Genomic DNA, 21,114 nt, shown 5'->3' with positions numbered 1-21,114 from the left:
CTGTGGAAGGCTGGGAGGGCTGTTGTCCAAATGGAGAACAAAAGGGGTACTCCAACCACAGGTATATTTCTAAACACTCTCTTTTGGTGTCTTAATACTTCTTATTCAAGTTATTTTCAAAATTGGGCTTCAAATAGTAAACCTAGTATCTTCATGAATACACAATTGTATTCCCTAATATATCGAAATAAGGCCCAAATCCCCTATTCCTATATAGGTAGTTATTTAGTTCAATTTTATTTTTTTATAATCTGTATTGTTAACTCATACACAATAACAGAATCTTTGTCCAAAAACAAGAAGAAAAAATCTCAAATCAAACGATAAAGCAAAATCACAAAGGAAGGAAAAGCAAAACCATAACCTGTGTACTGGTTATCTAAAAATCACATGTTTAGGTGCATTAGTGTCATTTGTGTGATACATTTTTCATTATACAACAACAAATTGGGACATGTAGAAGAGAAAATTACGAAACAGGTGTGGGGCACATAATGGCAGAATCAAGAGGTTGATAAGGAGAAACCAAAGAAGTGCACTTTTACTTTTGCACATAAAGATAAAAGGCCAACAAAGAGAAATTTAACTGAAAGTGACTTGGTACACAGGGGCAGGAGCTGAAGAACCTATGTGACCTGTGAATCTAGGGATCCTGGTTGCACAACCTGGGTGGACGGTGTGGTCTGATAGCTGCACCTAGACCAGTGAGACCTGAATGAGGAGAACTCAAAGACATTGTGAAGCAGATCAAGAATAAGCCTCATGTGTGAACTGGTGAAGCCAACCAGAATGAGGGACAGGTTGACCTTTAGTTAAGTTCCACTTTTAGTAAAAGACTGAAATAAACTTTGCAGAGTTAAAGTCTCGGGGAATGGAACCCTGAGACTTCAGGACCTGCACGTGTTGTCTTGAGGACGGAGCCTCAAGACCTCTTTGCTTTGTGAACTGTGTTGCTTGGAACTTGGGCAAGAGAACCCGAGAACTATTTGGAACTGTGTTACCTTGAACGTGAGAAAGGTAATCTTGAGACTTTTTGCAGAACTTTCATGCATTTGGGGAAGGGGAGCTCAAAAAAGGCTGAAAGCTGGAAGAAGCTCAGAACTTTATGTATAACACTGTTTTTTTAGTGACATCCCTACACATTGGTTGGCTTTAGATGTGAGGGCAAGGGCGGGTTTTGGACACAGACAGACTTTTAGGTTGAGCTCTTTGACTCAGACTTTCCTTGGTTTCATTCGGGTAGGGAGGTCCCATCTTGGCAATGGGCAAGTTGGGCCTTTCTACCATCCTGACATTTAAGTTAATAAACATCTTTTGTTTTAACTTAAAGTCTGTTGTCTGTGTCTTACTTCATGATGCCTTCACAACACAGACAACTGAATACGATTCTCGTACAAACTTTTTTAAACTAAAAATGGAGGGTTGGAAAATGGCGTAACTTGGCCTGTGCCAATGCGGGATTTTTCCTACCTAAATAAAACTAATGATAGTCTGTGTCAGGAAGACCAAAGCAAATGTCTGTCTGTGTCCAAAACCTATACTTGCCCTCACATTTTACTCTCAGATGGAAAAGGGTTTTCCCTTCCCCAGGGTTCAAACAGTTCACTTTGCAAAAGAGAGGTCTCCTTCCCCAAGCTTTCAAGGCTATAAAATTTCCAAAACAACACAATTCTTCAGAATATTAAATGTTCCAAAATAACACAATTCCCTGGGACACTTCCTACCTCTTCAGTTTGGTTACCTTTCACCAGTTCATGAAGTTCAGTTCCTTAGTTTCACTTTCACACAAGTTTTCATTTATTCAATCACAATGTGGCTTTTCCCTAGGTGGGTGTATTCGGTCTAGCCTCAGTTGTCGGACCACATTGTCCACCCATTACAGGTCATGCAAACGACACACCTTGCTTGCATCAGCTTCATAGATATTTTGCCACAGTTCCAGTTTCACAATAAGGCTTGACTTATTCCTTTCACTTGCCCTTGAAGCTTTATTGTTTCTTCTTTTCTCACCATACACTGATAGAGCAGCTTTCACTCGCAATGACCAACATAAGCTTTCCAGTACACACTCTTGTTAGGAAAGGTATTCTCCGGTTCAGGCCATCTGTAATTCACATAGGCTTCCCAATCGACTCTCTTATTAGGAAACTCAGCTTATGGTTCTTTTACTCCATTCATCATAAGCTTCCCAGTACACTCTCCTGCTAGGAAACGTATTCATTTCACTGCTTCTGGTCTTCTGATCAACAACCTCTGACGCCCTTTTGCCAGGTTTCTCTTGCATACAGGTTTACTTTTCTCAACCATTAATTTCTGTCGGTAATGGGCAGCGATATCTGCTTGACTCTTGGCAAAGCCCACTTGACTCTTTGCAATGCTTGCTTGACACTTGACACTGTTCATCTCAATCACTCACTTATACTTGCCTACTTGGTTGTGCTTCTTAGCCTTGATTTCATGTCAATGTATAGCAAATTCACTTCACTGGCATTAATACGTTCTCTGGTTTTATCCCAGTTCATTGCTTCATTGTTGTACTCACTCTGCAGTTTCCCCAAATTGACTTAAATGAGGGATTTCACATATTTACAATCTCTTTGCTTTATCCACTTATAACATATAACAAAGATCCCTGCGACACCCCTGTCAGTACGCCCCGGGGCTCCCAGTGCTCTGGGGCAGACTTACTAGTGTTGCTTGGAGTGTCCGACGTATGTTGTGGGGTAGCAGCACTTGTGTCTCCTGGAATTATTCTATGTCCTGCGGCTTCAATGACAGCCTCTCCCTTGCCCACCGGTATAGCCGATGCACCTCACTTCTTCTCTGACTCCACCATCTCCTTCTCTGCTGGGTTCGTTCAGTGGTGCTTCTCCGGTTCTCTCCCAGCCTCCCCAGATGCTTCTCCGGTTCAGAGGGAAACACCAGCTTTCCTCTGAAAAGCCTTTTCACGTTGGCCTGCTTTCCACCCAGCTTTCCACTGCGCTTGCTCTGCACCCCTCTCCGGCTTCTCTGGACTTCTCAGGCCTCGCTTACACAGGACTCTCTGCTCCTTCACGCCCCTCACCTGTTTCCAGCACTGGATTTATTTCTTTAGTCTGTTGTCTGTCTTTGTTGCATCTTCCTGGTGGCAGTACCAAAGTGGTGTTTGTGTGTGTGATGTATGGCTCTGGTGTGTCTCTTCCTCTTCCCAGTACCAAAGGGGTGTTGACTGGAAGATAAGTCATGCAAAAGACTGGCAATAACCTACAAAGGCCTGGGGGACATTGTCTTCATTAGAAAAGGGAATGGGGGATACTGTGTCACACCCAAGGGTGCCTCATCCCCACTCCCCAAGTCTCCTCCACCCAGGTGATCTTCCCTTGCATATCCACCACCAGGGTAAGGATCTGGTAGGGACAGCCTTTCCCTGGCCACCAGTGAGGAGTATATGTAGGGGAAAGAATTGAGGATGCCATCAGGTTCCTCACAATATAGAAAAACATAATACATTGTATGCCAGCCTGTCAAGGGGAGGTGGGAGCCCAAACCCAAACACCCTTCCTGGTGCCTGGGTGCAGGCAGGCCCCCTCCCAGCCCCTCCTTACTGTATCAGATGGCAGCGCGACTGCTGAAGCCTCAGCGGGACACCCACAGAGAGATGGCGATGGCAGGGCCCAAGAAGGCTGGGCCACTCCAGCTGGCCCGGCCCCACAGCATGCCACCAGCAGACATGTACCCGGAGCAATGAACAGCGTGGCTCCAGCAGGGAGAGTCTGTGGGAGCCCATGCAAGAGGGGCGGGTCCAGCACTGGCAAGACAGCCTCCGCAAGGCAGAGAGCCGGCACGGCAGCTGGAGAAAAAACACTGCTCCAGCAGAAGGCATTTGCTGGAACCCACGTGACACCCACTAGGCCACCAGGGATGTTAAAAACAACCTGCAAGAGCGGGTAAGACCATCTCCTGGATCTCAGTCCCACAATATATCACCCCTAAACCATCAGGGATTGTATAAAACTAAAGGCCTCTTTGAGGTCCAAAAAAGTAAATGTCCCACTAGTCCACCAGGGAAGTTAATAGCAAAAGGCCCACTAGAAGGCCTTAACCAACTAGGACCTCAGTCCCTCAGAAAGTCCTTTAGTCTCCAGGCAAGAAATACAGTTAGTCTTCAATGGAAAAGGGTGAGACTTACCAGCCCTCATCAGCCCCCATCCCACCCCTTGAAGCCTATTGGTTAGGGTAAGTATCCAATCCTGGGACAGAGTCTCGTATATAACTATGTGTGAGTGGCTTGGTGTGGGTTAGTTGGGTGAGATCAGGAGGCAGTGGAGGACGTCTGAGAGACCAGAGAAGGCGCAAGCGACTGGAGTGCGAAGGTTTTGGAGGGATGGGGGTCTGTGGAGTATTTGTAAGTGAGTGGAGAGAGTGAACAATAGAGGTAACGTAGGAGTAGCAGGATGGTAGCAGAGGTGATATAGGTGTGGGAGTTGTAGAGCGGTGGTGGGAGAAGAGGTAGTAGTTGGTAGCAGTGGATGGTAGTAAGTCTTAGTGAGGGTTAGTCGGAGTAGTGACAGGGAGTGGGAGAATAGGAGTAGTGGTAGGATTAGCAGTAGGAAAGGATGGGCGGTAGTAGTAGCAGCAGAAGCCAAGAGGGAGGAGGGAAGAAAGAATAACAGTGGATGGCGCAGAGGAGTGGTAATTGGAGATCAGATTGCTAGTAAGAGCAGGAGTAAGAAGAGAAGTAAGATCAAAGGGTGGAAGTGGAAAGGCAGAGTGAGAGATTGGAAGGAGAACATCTTGGGAATCCAGTGTAGTGAAGGGTCAGGTAAGAACGTGTGTGGAAGGAAGACGATTGACACCGGGTGGAGGATGGCTCTATCCCTAACTCCCTATAGTGCTAAGAGGGCTAGGTTAGGGAAAATCTAGAAAAATTCAGGGAGTTAAACTTAGCCAACGCTTTAGGTAAAATGCCAATAGTATAAGTCAGAACAACAGACAGATAGGTGTCTCTGTTGGTTAGCTACGAACAACTTGTTAAGGACACCTGGGCTAGGGAGGGGATAAACCAGCACGAAGTAGAGATGGACGGCCCTAGCGCCAATTCCCCTTACAAACTCAGCAGACCCAAACAGCCCCTGTTGTTAATGCCGTCATTCTGTTGTAAAGACCGTTGGAACGTACTACTGACTCCATGGTGGTTATTTGTAGCGGACTCCCAGTCATAATTGTCAACCATATAGGTGTATTACGGCATCCATTTTGGATTTCCTATTATTTTCAGTGCCAGTATAGTCATCCACTTTCATGGTAAGCAGTCATTTTAAAGATGGCATACAGGAGGATGAGCTGGCTGCATAGGTTTAGTGCTACAGAGATTAGAGGATAACACTTGTTTTTTTAAAGACTAGCAGGACCAACATGATAGAAACACAGAGGTTTATAATTAGAAATATTTTATTAGTGATAGTTACAGGTTTGGGCCATCATACGAAAAATGGTACAAAATGGGTTCAAATGTGTAGTACGAAAATCACAGTCTGTTTCCTCTACCGGGGATGTTGATCAATTCACAGTCACTCACAGCCCTGGGGTTTTAAGTACCACACATCATCTTTCATGTGTCCTCGAGTCATAGTTTTTAGGTTTCTGTGTTATATTCTGAAAGCAAATGTGAATGTGATAGACGGAATGAATGGTGTCATATCTGAAATGGTTCTTGGAAAGCTGGGGTGCCTGCCAGCTGCCCTGTGCCGGGTAGATTATCTATCCTCGTCCACTCATGTGGTCATTCTTTAACTGTGTGATCCCTCATTACAACACTCTGTTTCTCCTCATAGATACCGGGGGAGACACTTTGCACAGGACTCTAGTGCCCGCATCCATTTGAATGACAAGCCGGATTACCAGTAAATTCTAGCCCCCAGAGATGCCATTATGTGGCTGGCTACCTTAATGCTCGTGACCTGCCAGTCTTAGGGTCCTGGTTCTGTTACCACGAGGACAGTCCTCACTCTCATTCTCTATGGTGCACAATGGTCTCATACCTAGGGGCACCTCTCCTGCACCCCCTTTCCTCTCTACTACATTTTGCCTCTCCTACTTGACTCCTCACCACATGCTAGTTCCTCCACCTGTCCAAGGCTCACTCTGGTCTGGCTTTGGTAAAACTGCTCCTGTTCCTGTTTCCCTGTCAAACCTTCTCAAACTACCATCCACCTGCCTCATGAGTACAAGTCCTTTAATGTTTCTCCCAAACTCCTCCTTAATGTTCTCTTTATGGCTCTTCTTAGTTTCTCTCCAATCTCCATCCTGAGTCTCCCTCCTCTTTGGTGTTTCTCCCAACATACTATACACTGTGTTACCTCCTTCATCTATCTTTCCCCTCTATTTTACTTTCTCCACACTCTGTCCACCTCCTCTTGTTACTTTTCCACAACCTCTTCTAAGTTCACCCTCCTAATCTCCCTTTTAATGTTCTCTACACCTTCCTCTCTCCCTCTTGCCCCCTCTCTCAGGATTCCGTCTAGCTCCTCTCTGTTTCAACTACACCACCACCTCTCTCCAACGGCAACAACCTCCATAATCCTTACACCCACCCCTAGGCCAAACTGCCAGCTATTTGCATTGTCGTCTAGACCCTCCCCATGGCCATCTGCACCATGAGCGGGTACAGCTATGTGGTATTATTGATGACAGATAATAATCCTGCTCACTGACATCGCCTAACTAATGGGTCCTGGCTGCAGGCACTTTTTAGACTTGTTACTTTCATCAATGCCATGTGTGCAGTGTGTAAACCTTAAAGTGAACTCCTGTCTTGCTATCTCTCGCTCGCTTTGATAGCAACTGCTCCTACTGCACATACAACGTCCCCATGTTCGTCCTACAACGGGACACTTCCATAAGGGATTGCAAAGTGAGGGCCCATTAAAATATTGGATGCTTTTAAGACCATTGCTTAAAGGACAAGGGAATAGAGCTACGAGCCAAGTTGTTCTTTGCCACAGACCTGGGGCATGGTGGGGTAATGCGTGTCTCCCATGTACTTCTTCTGGGTACAGTAATGTGCTGCAGTCGGTGGCACCCGATCAGGGTGGGCCTGGGGCATAAAATCGATCCAGGCACCAAAGAAAAAGTGGACTACAATCACACATTACCAGTCATTACCCATCCAGAACAGACTGTTTCAGTCCTATCAAATAATGTATTTGAAAATATACTTTTAGTACCTTTCCTTAAAACTAGTGTAGTAACTTATGAAATTGGCCCACTCCAAACAAAAAAGTGGTCCATTCTGGCCCAAAAAAACAGGCACATCCTAAAATCATAGGCTGGCAGTTCTGGCATTGCCCTATTGTCCTACAGGCCAGTCCGAGCCTGCGTCCGATCACAATGTACAACCCACTTACTTTCCCCAAGTCCTGGCATGAGACTTCTTCAAAGAATTATACACCAAACTAATCTATGCCTCTCTCCGTTAGCCTCCACTCCCAGACTTTGGAATGTATTTACCATTTACTTTTTACTTGGCTGTTGAAGTCACTGGCTTAGAGTTCATAGAGGCTGTAAGGATGTGCCATTTGTTCTCAATCAAACAGGACAACAATATGCCAGGTGCCCTTGGTCATTTAGACATGGGATACACATCAGACACTTTAAGATCTTTTCAAAGTTAGTGTTGGGCCCTGGGGGTCGTCAAGCTTAATCCCTTTCTAGGCTTTTGGTACCTCCTTTAGTACTGCTCCGCCACCAAACTAGGAGTCTCTGAAGATGCTGGGGCTCCAGATAAGCCCCTTCTTACTGCCCCATTCTTTGGGCACCGCTGCTTCATTATCAGTTACTCTTCCTCCTCTTTGATCTTCACCTCCCCTTCATTTCCCTTTGACTTCTCTGTCCTCATCTCGTTCTTTAAATGCCACCATGCTCCGATTTCTTCACCTCCACTCATTCTCCTATCTTCTTCTCCTCTTATGGTGTTAAAAATATCTCCTTTTCCAATATAAAGTCCCTTTCCTCCTACCCCCTTCTTATATTACAACATTCCTCCTCCTCAATGTTTCTACCTGCCCCTTTCTCCTTGAACCACTCTCGATCTCCTACTTATTTCTCCTCTTCACCTCTTCTCTCTCTCTCTCTCTCTCTCTCTTTCTCTGACCCTCTGCTCCTCTTCATGTCTTCCACCTCGGCTCCCTGACCGTCCGCCCCCCTCATCTGTACAGCCCCTCTTCACCTCCTCCACTCCGTCCCCCTGCACCTTTCCTCCTTAGTTAGCAAAATCTTTCACCTCACTTTCGTTCCCAACTCCTGATTTCACACCGCTCTTTGTCAACACTCCCTTTTATACTCATGTGGCATTTGCCACAGGGCTTCTTATTACTTGATTAGCTTCACTTGTGTAAATTAAATAAGCAAGTACTATGATTGGAATACTCATTATGAAACTACCAACTTCTTAGCTGTTGTTACTTGGTGGACTTGTGCGTGGCACACCAATCTGAGAACTTTTTTATGTAGTGCCCTACCTCAGACTTGCACTCTTCGGTCTAGCAGCCAAGGCCACACTGGAGCTCCTCCATAGTTGCGGTGGATAAGCAACTGATTCCCATCCTTGTGCAGGCTCTCGCCACCACCGGCAGAATGAGTTTGTGCAAGCATATGCTTTCAACGGCCGCTGCCATGTCCCTCCTGTGTATCCATTCCTCCATAGCATTGTCATGGGTTCAGTGCACATCTGCATCAAATCTCCTCTGATTGGCAAACATGTCTTTCTTTTCAGTATTAGAAGCAAGTATGATATGAACTGAATAAGTGTCTTTGCTCCCAGAGGAAACAAGTTATTTCTGACCTGCAAAAGAGACCTTCTCTCTACTGCTAGCAGTAACATTCTAGAACATGTATACGGGGCTTTCTTGCTAGCAGGAAAGTGGCTCAAAATAGGTTAGTTATGGACTGGCAAACCTGGAGATCCTCCATATGCCTGCTCTGGGACCTATTGCATGGAGCAAGTTGTCCCTGAGCCCTATAGCTGCCCAAGACCCATCCTCTAGACCAAGGCAAGAGACTTTGTCACATGTCCTCACCCGTATACTGTTGGATGAAGATGCAGGTACCTTCAACCATATCTCACAACAGCTCCATGAAGATGTTAAATAACAGGAGTGCCAATATTAACCCCTGAGGAACACCATACCGCATGCAAATAGGAGCCAGATCTTCAGTGATCTGGGTACACTAATTCCAATGTGGAGGGATACACTCACAAGTATAGTGCCATGGAGTGTCAAACGTCACTGAGATCCAAGAGGACTAACAAACACGTGCTTCCCATCTAAGGACTGCATATCATAATTTACCACCTGAAATTAGGTGGAATGTGAGCTAAAGCCAGAACAGAAGCCGGAGAGAAAGCCTAGAGAGGTAATATGTGATTCACTTTCACTTCTACGTGGAATCCAACATGTGGCAATATGGCATCATATTCCACAGACACATGCGTGAGTTTCACATGCAAGGTTCTATACTTTGGTGACGAGGGCTCTTGCATTTCTGTTAGACTAAGGAGGATGCTTTTTTCTATAGTGGATTTTCCAAATATGGATACAAACTTTCTGCAAATTACTATTTCGCAACCATCTACAGAAAATAACACATGGTTATGCTACTACATTTCAAAAGAAACCACTCCTTCGAAAGAAACAAAAGAAATATATTCCAACATTAAGAGTTCAGAATGTAAGAACTCAGTGATGGGTGGCTCTCTCGCACCTAAAGCCACGGGTAAAGGGCATTCCCAGTTGCCATTGGCTAAATAGTTATGCGCATCCACATACAAGTCTGTGCACAGAAAACAAGTTATATTCAAATAAAGACATACTAAGACCCTTCCTCAAATTTTTAATGCAATCCATAAAAAGCCTATAGAGATTTTCCATTAGCTACTGTGTAAAAGGGAGGGGCAAAGTTTACACATAATTACCAAGTTCAGATTATGTTAAAAAAAAGAGTAAAAGCCTTTTGTATTTCAAATAAATTAAGCATTAGCGATAAAATGAACGTATTTATTGGCAAATTGACATTCCTGTCTATCTCAATATGGGTTACTCTGAAATGGGAATTGGTTAAGATAACACTGGCCTGACGGGCAGTCAAGGTCTAAGAGTTATTTTTTGTGCGCATGATAGCAGCTGTGGAATTCTACCATCTCGTGTGACAGTGCCCTGTCGACTGGCTTAACAAATAGGGACAGACTTCAGTCTAGACAAAAGGTGAAATCTTGAAATAGCTCCGTGAATTCGAAAAGCACATAAGACCAATAGGCTCAGATCTGCTACTGCCCTCCATATGCTGAAGCTCTGCTATGCACCCATTGAGGATCCATCTTGTGGAAATGGAAAACGTGATCGCACAGATTTTGGAAACAGTACTACTGTCTGGAATTGCATCGCTTTTGTTTTGAGGTTTACTTTAGAATTGGCAATGGGTTTAATCATCATAAAGTCGGTCACAACTGTCACTGAAGAATTAACAAATGCACAATACTACCCAATACACATGCTGTTTGTTTACTGTACTATTGAACAATAGCACACAAATAAGCGTCATCTTTACCTGGTCGATTTTTCGCTTTTCTGTGTTCGCTCTTCTTGGGAGGTTTGATGAAAAGGACTGGGGAGGCAGCGCCAAGGCTGGACAGGAAGTTCCATCGTCCTCGTCACTCTCCTGCGCCAAAAGGTGTGCACAAACAAGGAGGTAAAAGACACTGGACGTCAAAAAAGGAACAGAGAAATGCATACTGCATGACTTATGCAGAGAGCAGCATTTAGAACAAACAAGCAACCAGGGCAAAAGCTAAAGCATTTGCCATTTGTTTAGGACTAATGGTTATTTTGCCCACTTTTCACTGATTGGTGAACTTGAATATTCAAGTAATCATGAGGAATCTCGGGGCTCTGTGGGTTCCGCCTGCCTCTACAGGGTTAATCCTGTGCTACCCAATGGTCGATTGATACAGGGCTCTGCCGGGTTCTGAACTTCCCTCCTGCACATGCCTATTTAACGCCTGGTCTCTTATGGAACTTTGCCTTTGGAGCCCGTTACCGCATCCATTTGCTTGCCACTAGGGATCCATGCCTGCTGTTTCCAGAGATCACTGTGTCATTCTTCAGCCATTGGCTCTTCCTGCTCGGCCATTCTCTCTTCTCTCATTGGCTCCTGGTTTCCCAGTGTCCCGTTGTCGCCCAAATTATGGCCCTTCCTCGACCTTTGCTTACAATATTCCTTTCTGGCTCCACGGATCTGTCTTGGCTCACCTTACCGGGCACTCTAATGCTCTATACTCGTCCACCATGGACCTCTCACCAGAGCACTGTACCAAACAGTCGTTAACATCGGCCCGCTGCGACTTCCAACACTTCCTCATCTACACCTGCTCTTGCTGGTCCACCATATCCATAGTAAACCCATTTACCTAGGGTCCTCACCATTAGGGGAAACAGTGTAACAGGAGAAAAGCTAAACTGATAGGCATATCTCCATATAGCCTGGTGGCTCCAGCGCATCTTCAACCGCACTTTACACGCCACCTGCACCCAGACTGGTGGCCACAGCCTACACCGACGTTTTACAGCTAGTGTCACTTTATTGAACATCACCATACCAGTGGCACCACTATGCACATTTATCAGTTTCTAAGCCTATGTGCGGGACAAGTTTTGACAGTAATACCTTCCCCATCAAGCATAAAAGCCTGAAGTATACACAGACATTGCCCGAGCATCATTAGTGTGAAATAAAAGAATACAGCTAACTTTGTGAAATGTTCTTTAACAAATTAAAGGATAAAGCAAATTCATTGTTAGAAACAATGGTGACCATGAAGGTTGTCTTGACCATATGACCATTCGCATATGACCATTCGCATGAAAGACATGGAGACAGGCTGCTAAGCATTGGCACATTTTGGCAACAGTTTAACATACCCAAACATTAGGGAAATACAACGTTTAAGAATTATTTTGAGTACAAAAATAACTCCTAAACAAATTGCTGGCTTATAAAAAAACATCAGAACATATTTCAAAAGAGTACATATTAAGGTGATGTTTATACAAATGCAGTTCATTTTCCACAACAAGTATTATTTCCAAGGGCATAGTTAAAATACCTGTGATGACATATTTCAATAAGGTAAATTCACAAAATGTATGCCTATTCAGGAAAATAGTCTGGTACCGGGTAGGGAGCAAGAGAGCAAAAGAAGATGGTGCAGACAGGAAAGAAGAAAGAACAAACACGTACAAATAGGCCAAGTGGTACTATGGACCCGGGAGAGAATTGAGAACTTCATCAGAGCGGCAATTGAAATTGTTTCAACAAGATATGTTGCATTTAAATGATAAGTATGGAATAGCAAAATTATTTACTGTGATTCCAGGTATCAGAGGGGAGATGCGTACCAGTACATGGGCAGTGGAAACTGAGCACTCGCCGAGTGGGAGCTCATCTCGCTTTCTTAGACAAGCTTCGCAATATACAAAGCAAAATCAAAGCACATTTTTATTAAACATGGAGGCCATTTTAGATTTAGGAAATGTTTTGTGTGTGGTAATTCTAAAGTGCAAAACTTTCGTCACAGGATGGGCATCTTGGCAATGCAGTGTTTTCAGAAATGCAAATCTTTGTGCATGTAAATATATGGTTGTTTCCCTGAGGAGAGACACAGTATTTTTTACTTTCTGGAGAGCGGGCACTTATCAGCCAATCATCCAAGTAAGGGAATATGTGAATCCCTCCCCCTTTAGGCTGCCCACCACCACTACCAACAGCTTGGTAAATACCCTCGGGATGGAAGTGAGTCAGAAAGGCAGGACTCGAAATTCATGACAACTGCTGATGACAAACCTCATGTACTTTCTGTTCTTTGGCTGGATCTGCACGTGAAAGAAAGTGCCCTGAAGGTCGAGTGATACCAAATAGACATGGAGCTCCAGGGCCTGGAAGATATATTCGAGAATGCGATCATCTTGAACTTCTCCTTCATGGGGAACTTATTCAAGTGTCTCAAGTCCAACATAGTTTGCATTCCAACGTCCTTTTTTGGTACTAAGAAGAAAAGGCAGTACCACAGCTGGTTCCTTTCTGCTTGAGGTACCACTTCTGTGGCACCCTTCTCCAGCAGGAAGGTTATCCCCTGCTGGAGTAGCGGGACCGGACCGCAAGGTGTCAGAGTGAAAGGTTGGGCAGTCTGGTGGACACTACAAAAAAGGGAGGCAGTACCACAAGCACCTGAAGTAATATTACACCTTTCTTTGGAATGATGAGCCAGATGTCTTCCTACTACAGTAGAGTGAGAAGTTTGCAAAGATGTTTTGTAGCCAATGCTGAACTAGATGGGAATGAAGCGGGAGTTGACAGAGGTTTTTGCACTGCTCCCTCTTGATGGTTTCACAACTTTTCTCTGGCCCTGTTTGCCAAGGGTTTTACATTTTCCTCTTTGGCTGAAAGAGTGTAGTAACGAAAATGATTTCTTTTCCAGGTTTGAGTTACTGGCTAAGTAGGTTGCTGGAGTACTGCTACTCCTAGTGACTTAGTAGCCACTTTAGATACTTGCAGCTTCTCCAAACTATTGTCTGCCTTTGGGCCAAAAAGGTTTGAGCCATCAGATGGCATATCTATTAGTGTGGTTTGTACATTCAGGAAAAAACAGTATTTCCTTAGCGACAAGAATATCCTTGACATCGGAAACATGCCCATAGCTCTTCCATTGGCTCATCCAGGCCGGATTGAAGGACCTGGCACATTGCCTCTTTTCCATCCCTTACAATGCTTAAGAAGCAACCTCTAATTTCAACCTCTGCAACATGCTCTTCAGCCTCAGAGAACACCTCGCAGAAGGAATGGGGGTTGTGAAACACCTAACAGTATTCTCCCCCCACTCCCTCAGTATCTTCCATTCAGGTGACCAGGGAAGGGCTATCACTTTTGGATCCGACCCTGGGTGTGGACAAGCGAGGGACCACCTGAGTTGGGGTTCACAAGTGATTGGGAGTAGGATACCCGAGGGTGAGACATGGTATTCCCCCAGTCCTGGAAACACCTTAGCCTACTCTCCCTCAGTTTTTGTGGGTTGTTTACAATCTCACCTCATCACCCCGCCATTTCCAACAAATACTGAGGCAAGGAAGAGGCGACTAAGATCAGTAAAGATTACCGATAGGAATAACATGGGGAAAGTAAGGGAATCCTAACCTAGAAAGAACTCAGGTTGTCCTAATAATAGAGTCAGGCAGGGTCAGACATTCTATAGTAACTACTCACACCTGACTCAACTTGACATTTTGTTTCACTATAAAAAGTATAGTCATGCACACAAGAATGAGCGAGCTGGAGATGCAGTCCGGACCGGCGGAACCTTGGAACAGAGGAAAGCAGGAGCAGTAGGAAGATGGAGCGTGGAAACTGACCCGGTGTGTCTGGTCTGCAACGTGGACATGCCTCCAGGAAGCCGGAGAAGTGCTGCCTGCATTCTGCATGTTAGGTCCAGCAAAGTGCTTGTTCCCTTGGGGCCAGTGCCGACCCCAAGGGTGCCTGAGGGACAGGTGGCGAGACCCTGACCTCACCCCTGCACTTCCAGGAGAAACCGTCTCTCAACGCGACTCTGGCCAGTGAGTTTCATGGGGAATGTGAGAATCTCGGGAGCGTGCCTTTGGATGAGAGCGGAGTGGGAGAAAGACACAGAGTTAAAGTGGCACAAAACTACAAAGAAAGCAAAGCATTAAAGGGGAAAGCGCAGTAGAAAGCCAAAGTGAGGCCAAAGCAGAAAGGCTGAGAGGAAAGCATAAAGTAAGAGCAAAGCTGAAAGCATAGCTAAAGGGAAAAGCATAAAGGCAGAACACGTGAAGGCTAAAGCCGGTCAAGTGGCACAGCGAGTAGAGCGCTCGCTTTGACATCCGTGCAGAGCCTGCTAACGCAGGTTCGAATCCCGGCGGGGCCAAACTCAGCCTTTCATCCTTCCGAGGTCGATAAATGAGCACCACACACCGTGGGTAATAATAAGCAGCGCTCAGATACCTGAGGGTTTGTAGCGCTATATAAATGCCAAATTATTATTATTATTATTATTATTATTATTAAAGGCATAGCTGCAAGCACAGATAAAATGGAAAAAGCAAAAAAAGAGATTGAAGCGGGAAGCTTGTAAAAGACTGATCCCCATTGAAAGCAAAAGAAAGTACAAAGAAGCACAAGGGTGCGAGTAGCCTGTAACAAAAAGAGTGAGGGGCATGAGAAGAGGCAAGAAAGGTGACAGGGGCCAGATAATAAGGAAACTGAAAAGTAGGTGCAAGTGTGCACGGGAAGGAAGAACAAGAGTGCAAGTGTGCACGGAAAGGAAAGAAGCAGCAAAGGGGTGTAGGAAGCACCTGAAGGTAACAGGAAATGAAAGATAAAGAGAGGAGCAGAAGGGTCGGAGTGGTCATGCCTTGGAAAAGCAAAGAGCCTGGTGTTTTCGAAATCCTCGGATTCTACCCCATGAAAGAAAGGTATAGGGAAAAGGTTGGTAAAAAGGAAAAGGCCCAATCTATATCATGGCGTTTGTGTTTTGAATTAAAAGGGCCTAAATCTGGGGAAGGGTGCGCTGTGAACTTAAGAAAGAACTGTGACATATTAAAGTTGTGTGTTTGAAAGCTGGAAGAGGCCTAAAGCTTGGGGAAAGGAACTCTAAGAAGCCTAGCAGGAAAAACATCCTGATAACAGTGACTTTGGGCCTCATTATGAGGATGGAGGTAGCCATGGAGCTATTAGCTTACCGGGTTATGCTTTACCGGCCCCCTTCATTCCGGAAGTACCAGCCTGATAATGAGGCCCTTTGTGTTTAAAAGGTTTGAAGGGGTCTGAGCTTGGGGAAGGGAACCCTAAGAGCCTCAACCAAGCTAGAGATGTATTAGGTGTGTTATACTGTTGAGAGGATTGAAGTGTGGGGAAGGGAACCCTGATAAGCTTAAAAAAAGAACTGGGTTATTATTATTCTATGGTGTTTTGAAACTTGAACATACTGAAGTTTGCGGAAGGGGACCAAAAAGAACTTCAAGACATTGAAGGTAGTTGGAATAACTACAAGGGGTCTGTGGAGAAGGTCTTATGAACAGCCATGTTGATTTAGCTCATTTGTGCGACATTGACCAAGCAGCAACTGGTAAAACCACCAACTGAGACCAACCTTGGTTTCCAATTTTTGTTGAACCACTATTTTCTTATTTTTGAAAAGACTTACATTTTTGTACAGAGTGAGGGCAAGTATAGGTTTAGACACAGACAGACCTTTATTTTGGACAACAATGGACATTAGGTACATCAGTTAAGGAAATTACCCCTTTAGAGTTAGGGTCAGCCAGGCATTACACCAACCCAGGAAACCTTAGTAAATAAAGGTTTTCGAACTAACCCTTTTCAGTCTGTGTCTCTCTTGATACCATGCCTGTCTCACAGTGTACTTAGCGAGAATTAGTGTCACATGGATGGCTTTAAAGACCATACTTCCTGTTGAATAAACCTTTTTTGATAGGCCATCATACTTTTTGTCATCCCTGTCCAAGGGGCAGGGATGGGCAAGTTTCAGATTTCGTCCCTGGTGTAGCTGCCTGCACCACAAGGCTCTCAGGGCTGGGGTGTGTAGAGACGAAGTTTGGGTGAGATAATGCTGGCTTGTACTACGTAACCAGATCCTTGTGTACTGCTGGTGCTGATCAGGGTTTATTCTACAGCTCAAAGGATCGCTCAAAGCAGCATGAAAGTGCAGAACAGGCTCTATTTCGGGACCCCTGTCCAAGATATCTACAACATCATTCTCTGCGATCTCCCTGGCAGTGGGACACTCTCTGAGAACTGTTATCTTAGCCATTACCTTTCTTTATGTGCCTTCAGGGTGCCCTTGAGGATCTGGCTGTTCAAAGTCTACCTCCGGGGAGGTGTATTGTATGTTATGGTAATGTTTATTTGTATAGCGCCCATACACAAGACAAGTGTTCCAACGCATTCAAGTGGGGGGAGGTGGATGGGGGCAAGGGGAGAAAACAACATTCATTCAGAGCCCTTGAATTTCTGAACGATCCAAGCCTGCACAGGCAAAGTAAGTGCATAAATACAATTAACAGTGTAGATAACAGCAAATGGGTCTGATGATGATTCTGCAGTTTATCCAAGAGCATAGAGGTGCACCCATGCCGGAGGGGAGACAGGGAAGAAATGATAAGACGATCTTCAGGCATGGTACGTTCCGATCGTGTACAGCAGGTACAGGAGAGGGGACAAGTGCAGGGGGGGGCAAAACAAGTGTGACCAGTTAGTCAGAAACTGGTAAGTGCTGAGAGATGTCGTTCTCATGGGTCATTGACCAAGTGCAGTAGCGATGGGGCAAGAGCAGGCCCTGAGGCAAGTGCTGGAAGACTAGTGAAGGTGCCAAGGACCTGTGAGACACTGAGGTACGCCTGGCGGCCAGTCGGCATGCTGTGTGGAAAGGGAGAGACAGAGAGGGATACAGCGGAGAGAGAGGTTAGCAGGGTAGAGGGAAAGAGAATGAAGAGCAGAAGAGGAATGTCTTAAGGAGTTTCTGGAACTTAAGGAGATCAGGCTCAAGACAGTGGGTGGCAGGGAGGCTTTTCCAGAGGGAGGCCCATGCTGAGGATAAGGCTCTCCCTCCAAATCTCTGCTTACAGAACCAGCTCACTCGCAGAAGGTTGGAGGTAGATGAGCGGAGGGACAGTATTTAGGAAGGCATTGATGCAGTTAGGTGGGTCCCAGGCCCCAGAAAGCCTTGTGGACAATGCAGATGGTCTTCAACTTGATCCTTGCAGCCAAAGGGAGCAAGTGGAGGGATTTCAGCCCCAGAGAGATGCAGTCCCTGGGCTTGAGGCCAAGGATAAGACTTGCGATTCTGTTCTGGATGGGTTGCAGAAGGCGCAAAGCAGAGGCGGGGAGGTTGAGAAAGAGGCTATTGCAGTAGTCCAGCCTTGAAAGAACCAGGGCTATGGAGACAGTGAGCCTCTGGGGGAAGGTGAGAAAAGGAATAGTATCTCTGAAGAGGTATAGCTGGCAGTTGGACATTTTAGAGATGTCCGAAATTTGAGTAGTGAAAGAGAGTGGAGTCGAAGATGACCCCAAAGTTTTTTGCCTCTTAGGTGGGTGCAGGCGCAGGGCCAAGGGAGGGCGGCCACAGTGAGAGTGGGAAAGTGGGTGTCCAGTCATTCTTTCGAAAACTTAGTTTCGACATACGAAAGTTCCGAATGCAAAGTTTCGAAAACAAAAGTTTCAAATTCATTTTTTTTCATGTTAAAGGTTTTATTTTAGTTTCGTATAGAATAAAAAGTTTGTTTTAAAAAATAAATGGGGGTTGGTGGGGGATCCCCCATTAAAAAAAATATATAAAAAAAATTCATTCAAAACTTCTGTTCGAGACTTTTATGTCGAAACTTTTGTATTTCGAAACCATCACTGTCGAATGAACCGGAAAGTGGGAGCAGGAGTCCCAATGCAAAAAATCTCAGTTTTACTGGCATTGAGGTAGAGGTCAATTGCAGCACACCATGACTGAATTGCAGACAGACAGTCAGATATGAGGGAGGTAGAGGAGGTGGCTGAGGGTAGCCTGAAGGAGAGTTGCGTGTCATCCGCTTAACACTGGAAGTTAGAAGTGAAGCTGGCAATGACACGTGCCAGGGGGGTAGGTTAGAACCCTGGGGTGCCGCCGCAAGTTGAAAGAGTGATAGTAGTACCCAAGTTCTAGCTGAGATGGCGTTTGGAAAGGAAGGAGGCTAACCACGCCAGAGCTTGACCTGCGATTCCAAGGGTGTCACAGAGAAGTGCGATCAGGATGTTTTGGTTTACTTTGTCAAAGGCAGAGGAGAGGTCAAGACGAATGCGGACAGACGGAGTGAGAAAAGGTCTTCATGGGTGTTCTGAAGAGCAGTTTCCGTGCCTGATCTTAAGCAAGACTGATGGTCGTGGAGGCAACCAGCAGATTCAGTGTGGAGACCATTGCCATCCTCCAAGTTCATAGCTAGATCTGGTAACTTGGCTTCCGCTGACTGTAATTCTTCTGGGGGTGTAAGAAGCTCTAAAAGGTTTGAAGCCGAAAGGAATTGGGTCACTGTCATCAAAGATACTTTGGAAAGTTCACATAAAATCTTTTGGCAACTGACGGATATACGTCGAGCTTGGTGAGCTATCGATGTGGATTTCCCTTTTGAAGAAGTTACCAATGAGACATCGACAAGCGCAGAGACAGTCGAAACCGCTGATGGTGTTATGACTCTGGAATATTCATTGAGGTCGGCATCATGCCTGGGCTCTTAGGCGCATGGGTTGAACATGACTTTGAATAACTGCTGGCTTTGTCGGGCATGTTGGTACCGACTGCTTCCTTTTTTGACTCCTCAAAGAGGAGCTTAAAGGACAGTCTTATCAAAGATTTCCATCTGGCAGAATGAATTCTTGTCTGAATTCCTCCCATTTTTCTTCCAAAGTGGATTTCGAAGGGAGGATGTCAACCTGAAGGCCTGCCCTGTGCTTCCTTAGAATGTTGGCATATTCCTATGCCTCCAGACTGCAGGGATGTTCTTGAAAAGGCATGGACACAGTCTGCAGTTTAATGGTATAATAAGTGGTTCATGACATGGTGTGCAGCCAACAACATTCATGCTTTGAGCTTCCATACCTACTTTCCCTGCCACGCAGTGGCCTGGCACATTCTTCAATTATATTTTACATGGCCGCTATTTTTAGATTCACCCGCACTTTGGGTGCACCCTTGCTGTGGTCGCAGCGACTAGTCAAAGAATTTCTAAAGGGCCTTTTTCATTCATTTCCACCTGTATTCATGCCCATCCCTGCAGGAAAACTCAATGCATTATTTCAGTGCGTTTTGAGTGCTGTCAGCTCCTGCTTACCTGCCAACTATATTAATTACGTCTTTACCCGCAAGCATCAGTATTTTAGCTACGAGTTGAAATAGCGTTGGACATCACTAATACACTCTGATTGGCTGGCATAACGGAACCGATTCAATCTATTGGCTCGCTACAATCTTGTTCTGCCCCTATCCACCAGGAAGAGCTATATCTGCAGATCCTGCATGCATTTGCATGCGCGCATTGGTTGAGTGTGTCGTGAGTGCTGTCTGCTGTCAGCACATCAGTGAGTCTGAGAGGAGTTCGACCGGCAATTCCAAGTAATTTGTACGTGCTATATCTTTACAATTAAAGATGAACGTGGTGTCCAAACAAAGGAGCAAGTCAATTAGATACAATTTCAGGGGGTGGAAAGGAGCACATGGATACCACAATGATACCCAAAGTAGTTTCAAAGGTGAGTAAACCAGTGCCTGAACAACCTGAGATTGCGGCAAGCAATTTGAGCAAGCAAAGGGGCATAATTACTTCATTTTACCCTATAGTAACCAAGGTCGCTAAACCCATCCTAAATACGGCTCTTACAAATTTGGGGCAATCTACTAATATGGCCCATGATCAGCAGAGTAAAGATCTTCTGCCATTTGACGACATTGATAACACTTTACTAAATTAGGGCATCAGGTAATATTATCCCCACCAATAATATCGCCATGTATATGGTCGTCGGGATCAGCCATAGGCGTTATTATTAGTGGGCATAATTTTTGGGGTAAATGGGAGCGTTGGCTGCGGGGGTGTCCTCCGCTCCCTTTACAATAATATGGGGTGTCCCTCACAGGTTTAATGGGTTGATATTGCAGCATAAATATGGCACCATTCTTGTATGGTGATATTTTTGTGGGGATATGAACATGGAACCTACATTTGGTCTATTCTTTGCAGCAAAATATGGAGACACCTGCTGACATTGTAAACTTTGATAATGTATTAACAACAGTTGTGGAAGTGCAAGTAATTCGAGCAGATGCTAGCTTTGACTCGATCATAGATTCTATTTGGCTATCCACCTCACCTAATCTTTCAATGCATTCCTCGCCTCATAACCTGAATGAGGAATCAATTCAGAGCAAGTCAAGTAAAGTGAGATACAGTCTTAAATGTCATTGGTACAATTTGCTCTGAAGATCCTCTTAAAACTTTGTGGTAGAATTCTTCAGTCAGTACAATTGAAAGC

General features: G+C 45.1%; 1 protein-coding gene across 2 annotated transcripts in view; it reads right to left on the bottom strand.

The window, feature by feature from the left end:
* Nucleotides 1-21,114, bottom strand: part of DENND1B (DENN domain containing 1B) — a 2,623,009-nt gene that overhangs the window by 289,874 nt on the left and 2,312,021 nt on the right. For both annotated transcript variants that reach the window (XM_069641511.1, XM_069641512.1), the window contains one exon: nt 10,585-10,695. In XM_069641511.1, the coding sequence (XP_069497612.1) occupies nt 10,585-10,695 (111 nt within the window). The remainder of the gene's footprint in view (nt 1-10,584; nt 10,696-21,114) is intronic.

The sequence above is a fragment of the Ambystoma mexicanum genome, chromosome 1q (genome assembly GCF_040938575.1).
Source record: "Ambystoma mexicanum isolate Mex_15411 chromosome 1q, UKY_AmexF1_1, whole genome shotgun sequence".
In the NCBI taxonomy this organism is placed as follows: Eukaryota; Metazoa; Chordata; class Amphibia; order Caudata; family Ambystomatidae; genus Ambystoma; species Ambystoma mexicanum.
This window is presented reverse-complemented; position numbering and strand designations above follow the sequence as displayed.